This window comes from Austrofundulus limnaeus, unplaced genomic scaffold, assembly GCF_001266775.1.
Source record: "Austrofundulus limnaeus strain Quisiro unplaced genomic scaffold, Austrofundulus_limnaeus-1.0 Scaffold1436, whole genome shotgun sequence".
In the NCBI taxonomy this organism is placed as follows: domain Eukaryota; kingdom Metazoa; phylum Chordata; class Actinopteri; order Cyprinodontiformes; family Rivulidae; genus Austrofundulus; species Austrofundulus limnaeus.
Window position 1 is genome coordinate 31,460 of NW_013953838.1, and position 12,500 is coordinate 43,959.

Genomic DNA, 12,500 nt, shown 5'->3' on the forward strand with positions numbered 1-12,500 from the left:
TTTTTTTATGTACTGATGTTAGAAATCAAATCAGCGACATCGTCGTGACGTGACGACAAATAGGTCAGCACGTGAACACGCGCACGTTCAGGTAACCAGAGCCACAGACTGTTTTCATTGAAGCAGTAAAAACTTTAAATGTCAAGACGTCAAAGGACAAGAAAGCTTTTACTGTAAAACTGAAGTCATAAAAGAAATAAAACACTTGTGAAGCCAAACACAACATTCAGGTCATCCAGCGCTCCAATTCCTGCGGATTGTCCATCCGGTGTAATTACAGAAGCACTTACCGAACAGAAACTCAACTCGTCTCCGAAGAGAAGGTTACTTTACTCTGAGGGTTTCCTTCTGAAATGAGACGAACCGGCTCCCCTCGTCTTTTTCGCTGGCGACAAAAACGTAACTCCTACGTTGTTACAAATGTTTTTGACGAAAGAACGACGTTTTCTTTGTTGCATTTAACCGCAGCTCGAAACATCCAGGGAACCGATGCTGAGTGTCTATTTACTCTGCAGAGCGAGCGCTGATTGGTTGATTCCATCACAACGCCGTAATTTACTCTGACGCGATTGGTCCACAGGTTTGCTTGATGCGTTCGAGTGCCACTCGCAAATCTGGGCTTCCGCTGTTCATTAAGAAGAAATAACAAGGAGGATAAATAGAAAAACATAATAGCATTCTTTGTTATGGTGTTGTTATGTAATTATGATATTTACTACAAAAATACGTGAGAGGTTTCTAATGTATACTAATATTATACATACAGAACTTCACAAAGCAGAGAAGATACTGCTTTTTAAATTTTATTCTGATTATATGTGATTTGTGGACACTTGATTTTTATTGTAAAGTAGCAACAATTCGTCTAATTTCACCCAAGCTGACACAGATCCATGTATCACTTACAACCACAGTAAAGTCCATTCTGATGTCAGCTCAGGTACATTTTCCACTCAGCATGTAATGTGACACTTCTTCATTATCTGCTGCATCTTTTAGCCACTTTCAGATCAGTTTTCAGTTTGTCTCCTACCACTGCAGCTGCACACTGCAGTATATGTACTTGTTTTGCTTGTAATGTCTGTATGGAATTGGATTTAAATAAAGAAATAAAAGTCTCATAGAAAATAAACATAATAAAGTAAAACAAAGTACAATATGTTTCACATTTTATGTCCTGCTGCTACCTTGGAAGGTGTAGTCTTAGACTGTTTTCTCCTATTTCACATAATTTCATTAAAAATGTAATGTACCCTTCACCTACACTTTATTCTCTCCACAGGTCTAAACTTCTTACAGTACTTGAAGGCATCACTCCCTCTTGTTTGTTGTTGCTGAAGGCCTAAGCTTTTCCAGGTGGAGCTTTATTAACAAATCAGTGACCTGTTAAGTGGAAGTCAATGAAGATGTTTATTCACAAACACCAGCAAGCATGTTAGCTGTGATATTTACAAAATTATTTTGTGCAAGTAAAACAGGAGAGCTGATTGATTTACATTTGTTGAACAGTGATCAGTTCTCAGTTTTTAACATGAAAATTTTATTTTTTATAATAATCTATACAGTTGTAGACAGACCATTAATATTAGATAAATAATAGATAAGTTGAAATTTTGTTGGTAAAACTGTGAGTAGAAAAAGCTTAAATGTTGAGTTTTTAACAAAAACGTGACAACCAATGACAGTCACTTACATAAATGCAGTTGAGAAAAAAATTATAATATAGAATTATGAAGGTGTAAACGAAAATAAAAAGGAAACAAGTTATCTAAATTATACTTCTAGTTGTTAAAAAATATTTTTACTACTTTGTGCAATTAATTTGGAATATACCTGAGTATCAGACAGAATTATGTCCACTTYTGCTTTTTAATGATGGTTTACTTTATAGATTAATTTGAAACTGAAACTAGACCGATTATGAATTCAAGAAGCACACGGRCTCCACCTGCTGGTGAGTATCAGTCATTACACATATGTTAAGTTTTATTTAATATTTAATTCAGAAATTAGTTTCGAACATTTCTGAGTAATTGGGTAGTGAAATTGTGCTACTACTTATATATATTTTTTTAACAAAACTTCCACTTATATGAGTAGATTTGTATAAACTTTCTGACGTCTTTTGCTTGAGCACAATGCTATGATAGCTAAAATCCTCGCAAAAAACACGAAATAAATGTACACTAGTAAAGAATTGTAGTTGTAAATAGATTTTTATTGGCTTTTGTGTTTAAAAAAATGAACAAACAACTGAAAACACAAATGACTTTCTCCAGATCAATCTTCTGAGTCTGATTGTTTTGAGGCTGAGTCCTATCCAAGCATACAGGCCAAAGACACCAATTTAAGCAGCAACTGGTGAAATGGTTGCATATTGTCCAGTTCTCTGCTCATGTCCAAAAGAGGTTGTTTGAAGTCAAATACTACAGAAAATGAGCTGATGAAGATACAACTCTGTGCTTTTAGTGTTTTACAGCAACACATATGGACATAAGCAATGTTTTAAATTTAATAAAAAGAAAATGTTTGGCTTGTAACATGCTGACTGGAAATTAATAAACGAAGATAAAATACTTTTGGTTGTCTGTGAAATGACTGCAACAAAGGGGAGTACAACATGTGTGAATGCCTCAAGAGAGGAGGCACACTAGTTTTAAGAAAAACTGTTTTTTTCCCCACTTTTTTTTTTTTTACAGAAAAAAGGTGTGGGTGTGTACTACTTCTATATGAAAAAACAACAGGCCAAGAGAGGGCTCAACATTCAAATATTACAGGGAAATTCTGATTTTAAAAATGTTACTACTAAGGTTGTAACCACCCAAAGCAGCTGTTTTCACTCCCTAGTGTTGGAAAAATGACTCCAGTTCTTGACATCTCAAATAAAATACTCAAAACAAGTTGCAAAGAAAACAAAAATGGACAGAGAGGAAAGAAACATGTAAACAACTCAAATGACAGAAACAACCAAACTTTGCAAATCTGAACACTTTTTTTAAGAACAAGACTGAACAAAGCATCAGTGCTCCGACTCAAACGCTCGTATTTATGCATTTGATCCGCAGCATGTATTCTTTTTTTTTTTTTATATATATGACAGTTTTCTGTAACATACACAAATAAAAATGTCAAGCAATACTAATATTTATGTCAACAGTCAATGTCAAAACTGGTTCAGTTGCACAAAAATAAAAACAATCTTTAGCAAAGGCAAATTACAGCATGATCAGAAGTAGGGCTCAGAGGAAAACAAAAACTGATATACATTATATTATTTACAAACATATGGATCTTTCCTTCACAACAACTGAGAACTCTAAACTATACATACATCCGCTAGAACTGTTGCGCAAAATCTGAAATACAGTTTGTTTTGGATTTTTCTTACAATGTACAAGTTTTATCCATCCACACAATAAAAAGCAAAGCACAAGCCCTAAAAGGCCACAAAGTGCATCAGGTCAGTTGGAAACCACTGGTGAGGAAGTCTGAGCTCCTGGTATCACACTGGAGCCTCTCCAGGCTCCATGCTGCAGTGTATCGCAAGGTTAACAGTGAGTTGGTGAATATTTATAATACATGCAGGCACACACACACTCTTGAACACAAATACATCGTCCGACTTTTTAAAACACACACAATCACACACACAGAGGCTATCAGTGACTCTCAGTATCCTCCCATTTTTTCCAAACTGTCACATTATATTCAAGTAGCAACTCTAATAGAAGACACTCCGTACCTTTAGGACACAGCTACAACTCAACACGCTTTTATGCCTTGAAACAGATGCACTCTTCTGATTTTAGAGGCAGTATTTAAGTCCTGAGCAGCACCTGCAGTCTGAGCAGAAACTGCTTCAAAAAACCTAAGAGTTTTAAAAAGGAAATACTGTCAATACTGAAGTCTACGCTCAACAACGACAACGAAAACTATGCAACTGTGAGGCAATGAGCTTGAGAAGAATAAAACACTAGAGGTCAGATTTTAAACTTAGTGTCAGAGCTGTGTGAACAAGCAACCGTCATCCTTGTGTTTCAGACCAGCGAGAGCTCTGCTGGTCATCTGAGAGGCAGCTGTAGTGTTCAGAGGAGAGTATATGAAGACCGACTTCCTGCAGCCTCACCCAGAGCGGTTTAGGTGACCAAACAAATACAGACAACTTTGTTTCTGGTTCAATCTCCGGAAATTCCTTAAAATACAAGGGAAAGTGCAGTTTAATAAAGACAAAGGTGCCAAACAGGTTGGAAACTGATCTACATTAACCCTCTAAGCGGTCTTCATGCATTCCTCTCACAACGTCTGAAACACAAATTAAGAAGCTGGGTTTTTTTTTTCGTTATCCTCCACACCTACAGATGGATACAAACTAGATACTTTTAAGGCCACTGCATTTTCTTTAAAACTAAACTGAACACCTTCAACACAGGCCGAATGGTTTCTGTGTCTCTCCTTTCAGTGCCTCGTCACTCCCCTGTACCAAAAAGCTGTGCGTCTTCATCCATTTCTGGTCCACGAGTATCTTCAGATTTCCTTTGGTCTTCATTTTGACATGACACGTCCACTGTTCCACGCCAAAAGAGCATCCCTCTCAGTCCTCTGCTTACTTCTTTTTTTGTTTTGTTTTGTTTTGTTTTGTTAAACAGAAAGGAGACGTCTGCTAACGGCCAAGCAGATAGACGACCACCTCATAGGTGCACATCATGATAGCAGTGTTAGGAATCTGTCTGACGAGGTGGGTGGTTAGGCCGCGGTACAGAGCCCCGTATCCCTCCTCTCTGGGTACCGTCAGAAGAGTTTGAAAGAAGGAGCGGTACTTGCTGCCTTCCTCTCGTAGCCGTGTGCGAATCACTTCTGCAGTTGGAGGAAAAAAAGAAGGAAAATCGCTTTAAAATTCTTAAATCACTGGTTGTTTAGGTCTGACTTTTTTCATGACAGTTTCTCTCTGACAAGATTTTAAGATTTAGAGCTGTAAATGCCGTTTCTTTGTATTCTCAATGCAACCAGACGTACAAGAGACAAAACCAACTAAGCTACAAATAATCTGCATATGGATCAGGTTGACCTCAGACCTAAAATCAATGCAGACTATATGTGGGTGTAGAATTGCTTTAGGTAGTTTTCTTTAAAGCTACATATCTCAATAGTAGAGTGCATTTTGGCTACGTTCACACTGCAGGCAAATCCGACCCAAATCCGATTTTTTTGACCCATCTGACTCATATCCGATTTTTTTATGACAGTCTGAACGCGACAAATCCGATTTTTTCAAATCCGACCCAGGCCGTTTCAGTATGTGGTTTTAAATCGGATATATATCTGATGTTTTCAAAGTGACTGCAGTGTGAACGCTCATGTCACATTCATCTGACTTTTTCATCAGTGAGGAGGGGCTGAAGGATCGATAAGACACTAACCTCAAGTCTCGCTGTTTAAATCTGTAGCTCCGTGTGTTTACAGCTCCTAAACACAAGTCCAGTTGTTTCATCTTTTTACTTTTCATTTTCCACGTAGATAGTTTGATAATAACATGTCCAGCCTGGGTCGTGGAGCGTATCGATCCTAAAGTTCGATACTTGGCCGATACTTTTTTCCAGCTCGTAGTTTCGTTCAAAAAAAAAAAAGCTTCACTGGAGCATCCCGGTCAGAGGCAGGTTCAGATATAAACACTGACTAAACAAGATGTCAGATAATTATTTAATCGGCTCTGATTAAACAACAACTTCTGATTCGATGCGCAAAATGTAGCATCCATGCTAGCTCTGTAAATAAACAAGCCGGCTGATGAGACGTCACGTCTTTTACTGCGCATGCGTGTCACATCAGTGCTGTGTAGCGTTCACACAGGGGTCTGATACAGGTCACATTTAAAATGTAATGTGAACGTTCACACAAAAAGATCGGATTTTTTCAAAAAATCGGAACTGAGCATTAAGACCTGCAGTGTGAACGTAGCCTTTGATAGCTCAGGTTCAGCTTTTACTCTATTATATCTTTCCACTTGAATTGTTTAAAGGGATCCCTGATTAGTTGTAACATTAGACTTTATTTGATAGACATATACAGTATTTTAACTGAAAAATAAAGACTGTAAAAATACTGTAGGATGTTTAGTTTTGTAAATTTTTAAAAATATATTTTAAGACGGATGGAACCATTTTATTTACACACAAAGCATTCTGGGAAAATGATGACGTGGATAGGTCCTCGGTGTGAGCGAGCTATATCCACCCTGAAGGTTAATCTTGGTCAATATCTGATGATCGACTCTTTTAAATGAAACCAGAGAGCGTTGACAGAGAGGAGAAGGTAGAAATGACTCAGCCTGKAACTGAAAATATAGATGGAGGACAACAGAGCTGCTTCATGGAAGAAGAACCTCAGCTTAGCCTGTTAGCCTTTATGCTAGCACTGACACTATATTGCCTTATATGTATTAGCTCAGCGCTAGCGCGACAAACAAGATAAACTGAGGTCCTCCATCCATATTTTCAGCGTTCCCCTCTCTGTCATGTGGATGGAGGACCTCAGTGACAAGAGGAGAATGTGTACTGAGCTAATACATATATATGGTGATAGCATTGGGGCTAATGCTAAAGCTAACAGGCTAAGTTGAGGTTCTTCTTCCATGAAGCAGCTCTGTTGTCCTCCATCTATATTTTCAGTTACAGACTGAGTCATTTCTACCTTCTCCTCTCTGTCAACGCTCTCTGGTTTCATTTAAAAGAGTCGATCGTCAGATATTGTCCAAGATTAACCTTCAGGGTGGAAATAGCTCACTAGCAGCCTCGCACCAAGAACCTATCCATGTCATCATTTACCCAGAATGCTTAGAGTGTAAATTAAATAGCCCCGTCCGTGTAATATATTTTTAAACTTTTAGTTTAAAAATGATAAAAACTGAATATCCTACAGTATTTTTACAATCTTTATTTTACAGATTATGTTTATCAAATAAAGTCTAATGTTACAACTAATCGGGGATCCCTTTAAAAAAAACATCTGTAAGTTCACTTGGTGTGCTTCTTTTCAAATAATCTAAATGTTCATCTCGTAATAATTTAACATTTACGACACTTATTAAGTGTCTTCCTTAAACAAAAGAATGGAAATATACACATTTTATAGATGAGTTGTCCTTTAAGAGGTATAAATGTAATGACTGGGACAAAAGCGTACCGTGAGGATAAGCGATGCAGGTGGCACATGTTTTGGAAGTGGCTGCTGCGAGCATCATGCCTACAAAGTCCGAGGCATCTTTAATAGACTCGTCCTCTTCGTCCATGCTGCTGTGGACTCTGGACTCCAGCAGCTTACGCTTGATACTTTCGTAAATCACAAAGTGGATAACGGTCTCTGAAATGCCGGCGTACGACGCCGACATTCCTTTGTAGAAACCTCGTAGGCCATCCATCTGGTACACCCGCCGCACACACTCAAACGCATTCATTCGCCGCTCTCCCCGGTTTCTGTGATCAGAAAGACTCATTTTAAATTTAACTCCAACAATATCAGATTTATTATTTCGCTCATTAAAAACCAACGAAGCGACACAGCCCACAGATAAAAACAGAGCTTCCTCACCTGGAGTCCAGCTGCATACGGGTTTTGATCAACCAGATAGGGTTGGTGGCTGTGATGGCGGTGAAGCCTGAGGAAGTCAAAATAAATGAGAGGTTCAGACGGGCATCTAGACAAATAGAATAACAAGTCAGCTACACTAAATTTCTATACAAATCTAAGACAGAGAGAAAGCACTTCACACAAAAAAGATCATCTAGCTTCATCTTTATGGTCTCTGTAGGCTGATTTAAACACTTCTAAAAATATATATAGAACAGGGAATAATGCAGACAGAAGCTGTAAAAGACAATTTAATCTAAGTTTAAAAACAAAAAATAAATCGTTTTATGAATTACAGACAAAAAGCACGCTCTTATTTGAAACATTATTCAGATAAACTTGTTTTGGCTATATTATCCTAATTAACACTGGTGCATAAAAGCAACACACTTTAAAAAAAGTGCTTATTACTGAAGATTTTTGACACACAACTGCTAACACTGCAAAATGAGGCTAAGAAGCAACTTCCCTTCAGGCGTAAGTTTGTTACAGAAAGGTTCAAATTCTTGGAATGTTTAAAATTACCTACTGTGGTTCGAACAAAACAAAATCCAATTCCAACAAATCTGAAGGAAATGTTTGTAACACGACCATCTTAAGAGCATTTAAGTGCCTCTCTACAAACTCAACTCCCCACACACTGGGTCTGAGTCTTCATTTGAACACTACTCCAAGCTTCATATGATAAATAATTTAACTCTGTGCTAACTTTCTAGCTTTTATGCTCCTTATGTTGCATGTTGTGAACCAGTGGTTCACTGATAAGAGACTACAGACGAGCTGTAGGCTTTTAAAACACATACACAACTAATAAAGCACAGAAAAACAACTGTTTTTGGAAAAGTTTTCAATTATTCAAAGCAAAAAGTCTGATAAGGTTTTAATAAAGGCTTTACTCCTAGCAGCAGGGAATTTTATTTTGGCCAGCATACAAAGACAGACTTCCAGCTAGAATAATTTTAGAAGGGGATCTGTCAATAATGAGGTCCCTTAAATAGCATTAAGTACACAGTGATGTCCAGACTAACTAACAAACCGGTCTATGTTTGTTAGTCTGACGTTCCACTATAAATACATGTTTATTTTGTATGGTATAGAGCCAATAATCGTGTTGTGTCTCAATACAAAATTGAGACAAGGTGTCTTTATATTCTGTAATAAACTGAAGTTACAAGGGAGAAATGAGTTGTAGCCATCTGCAGGACACACCTAACACCAGAGTGAGTCTAACAGAGAAACATCTAGAGTATTAATGCAACAGGAAGCTATGTGGAGACAACTGCATGAAAAAGAAAAGTTTGCACTGGTCTGTTGGAGAGAAGAGCAGAAGAACAAAAAGGAGAAGAAGAAAAGAGGGAAATAGAAATGAAATAGCGTCTATGGCGTGTACTCACGAGGGAGGGGCATAGCTCCTCCAGCTCCTCCCCGCTGCAGCTAGAAGCCTGCAGATTTGGGGGGTTCAGATGGCGGGGGTCTCCCACCCAATCACGCAGGGGTGAAAGCTTTACAGTAAAGCCCTAAAATAGACACAGGCTTTTCTGTACCACAGTCACACACAAGCAGCAGTCACATCTACCCCAAACCCCACCAACCACCCCACCCCGCCCCACCTGGAACCTGCTGATCAGGATGATGGAGAAAAGATGGGAGGTGAGGGAGTGAGCACCCCTCCACCCATCTTTCTTTAAACTAAAACCCACCAACTTTATTTCCCACCCGCTTACCTCCTCTTGTATGTTTTATAAGAATCTTCAACTTCTTAATTTAMATTTTTAGTTTTCAATGTTATTAAGGAAAATGAATGAAGCCAACCTAAAAAGGTTGAGCTCTGAAGAGCAATGTAAAAACACATGAATAAATGTTTTTTATATCAAATTAAAGACGTACTCTTCAAAGTCACTAAAGGGTTTGTCATTATGTACTTAAAGAAAAAGAAAATATAGTTTTTTTTAAAGAAAAGGGTTCAAAAAGAAAGCGCGGCAGGGGGAAATGCTAACCTTGCCGTGGTGATAGCATTTACAAAAGGTCATGAGTGAAGGTGCTAAAATTAAACAATGGATGTGAAACAATGTCTACAACTCAGACTGCCACAAATACCTGCAGAGAACAAACTGGACTAAAAACACTTACAGACTAAAGCCAAAGGAAAAAATGTGAGCTATTCCAACATGTTATATGTAGGCAATATGTATTGTGAAGTTATATGAATGTTTTAATGAGTATTTGAATGATGAATTATGTAAAATAATCTAATTGTCAAAATACTTTTTTTAAACAGGCCACTTTAAGGTGCTTACAAATCAAGACAAATAATACAATAACTACACATCTTTTAAGGTAATGATAATACTCTGTTTATACATTTTTTAAGAATTACATACAAGTCTGAGTTTAGTTCTTAAAATAAACAGAGTGGGTGTATGTTTCACGTGTTTGACTGTAAGTAAAATGTTCAGGATAAAATTAGGACATGACCTACAGTTAAAAATAGAAAATGTAGCAGAAGCAAACCTAATTTGTTTGTCTGCTCATTTACAATAAATAAGTAGATCAACACTAAAAATATCGTGAAAGTTTTTTTTTCTTTGAACTAAGCTGCAGTAGAAATCAGTATAAGAACATGCTGCTGCATGCTATGTGTTATAATCCTTTAATAAACACATAATTCAAGTACCTCCAGTGGGGTTTGACCTACATTCAGAAACAGGAGCAGGTTTCAGAGTAAAAAAGTCTGAGTGAAGTCGAATGCGGGCGCAGTCTCTCTCCTCCAATGGAAAGGTAGTCTGCATTTCAGTGAAGGGAGGCTGTATGAAGTCCTTCAGAGACTTAACTTATTAAACTAAAAGCAGTTCTCCTGCATCAGGATTAAATCCAGCTGTTCAGTGACAGAACTTTGGCACTGACCACTGAAAGCTCAGTCTCAAATCTCTCACTCTGTTGTTCAGCGCTGATAAGCCTTTAGAGTTTGATGAAATTGTGCTTTTCATCAGAGAGAGAGAAAGTCAGTTTACATACAGAGCTGTGTCCAAGAAGGTGTAAAATAGTCCTACAGCATGAATTTGACTGTGTGTGTCTGTGTCTCCATATTTATCAGGATTATATGTAACTATAGAAAATCACTTTTAATGACTGACATATCTAACATGTCTGTGGTGCTTAAGTTAGCTTTGTTTCATGCCTTCATCTACAATTATACATGATATGCACGTCATAAAACAATGAAGTTAGAATGCCAAGAAAAGGTATTTACTGAAATATTTAATATTCCAATAGAACTAACTCAAGAAGAAACATCACCAGACCCTCAGTTATGGGCTGGAACCAGTTCAAAAGGAATGATTGAATGGTGAAAACAAATGACAAAATGAAACAACCAGTGCGAACGTCTGTGGCAATGACAAGGTTAGCATTTCTTTTAAGCTGACATANCCCCCGTTCTCCAAAAATTGGGATCTTGTGTAAAATTTAAGTAAAAAAAAATAACACAATGATTTGAAAATCTCATAAAACACATTTCATTTCATTGGAGCTAACTTATCAAAAAACAAAAATAAAACCAAGTTAATTTTGAATTTATGGTAGCAACACATCTAAAAATAGTTGAGAAAGGGGCAACAAAATGTTGCAAAAGTAAAAAGTATAAATAAGAAACAGCTGGAGTAGTTTTTTTACAACTATTTAGGTTAASTGGCAACAAGCAGGTCATTTCAGAACATCACGTGTGCCCATTCAGACACCTCTTTTAGGAAATGTCTAATTCATCAAGACAATGCTAAATTACATACTGCAACCATTCACTTCATGATAGCAGAGTCTGTGTGCTGAATTGACATGCCTTCAGTTCTTTGTGTTTAAGAAATGTTTTAGTCAACTGAGCAATGCTTTTTGATATCGGATTAGTCTTGGACGATACTAAACCTCAGATATTTGTATCGGAGGTCCAAAAAAAGTGGATCGGTGCGTCCCTACTGTTGAATGGCTAGAATCCTACATCAGAAGCTGCGTTTCCATTGCAAATGTGCGCAAAACTTTGTCGATACTCTGTTAATGTCGAAAAACAGTTTCGCAACTGCAGTGTTTCCATTAAGTAAGAAATGCTATTAAAGTCACGCGTGAATACGCTTGTTCTCGCGATAAGTCATTACAAACATGGCGGCGATGGATGTAAACACATAGCATGTTGCTACCACAACACTAGCRCTCATCMTCAGAGGAGACGTCAGCGTCTTATCGAGGCTTTCCAGCGACAAGCCCCTACTTGGGAGCGGCTACGTATGATGTGTTTTTGGGAAGTTGTAGTTGGTGATTTTACTATTTTATTCTACTTCTCTGATATTACTGCTATTTCTACTTCCTGTTACCTTCTTCGTCATCGTCTTTTTCGTCAGTAGAAACAGCCGGTTGTTGATCACGTGACTACCGTGACGCGAAAAAAGTGTTTCCATTGCAGTTTTGCAAAAAACACCAATTTCGATACGGCCGAAATACCACCTCATCCTAGCGCAAAAACATTTTTTGTCGAAAAACGTAATTTTTTCGAAATTGACGTGTTTCCATTGAGCAAATTTATTTTCAAAATTCTAATTTGCGCATTTTCATGGTCAACGGAAATGCAGCAAGTGAAAAATCTGACATCATTTCCTTACAAAAACCCACAGCTCTCTGATGTTTACAGACTGTTGTTAAAAGAATGGATGCTTCAGTGGTAAACATGGCCCCTTTTTTTGAGATGTGTTGTTGCCAAAAAAATCCAATACATTTTTCCAAGATGGTAGAATTTCTTAGTTGGACATTTAATATGTAATACGGGTTTATGAGATTTGAAAATTATTGCTTACTGTTACTTACATTTTAAACAACATTGGGGTTGTACACAA

The 12,500-nt window shown here is 37.5% G+C and overlaps 1 protein-coding gene across 1 annotated transcript in view; it reads right to left on the reverse strand.

Moving 5' to 3' along the window:
• Window positions 1-2,197: 2,197 nt before the first annotated feature.
• LOC106535382 (solute carrier family 25 member 36-A) overlaps window positions 2,198-12,500 on the reverse strand; it is a 19,149-nt gene continuing 8,846 nt past the window's right edge. Inside the window, exons 5-7 of the mRNA XM_014032385.1 lie at window positions 7,585-7,651; window positions 7,180-7,469; window positions 2,198-4,854 (exon numbers count right to left, since the gene is read on the reverse strand). Of these exons, the coding sequence (XP_013887839.1) occupies window positions 4,661-4,854; window positions 7,180-7,469; window positions 7,585-7,651 (551 nt within the window). The 3' untranslated portion in view covers window positions 2,198-4,660. The remainder of the gene's footprint in view (window positions 4,855-7,179; window positions 7,470-7,584; window positions 7,652-12,500) is intronic.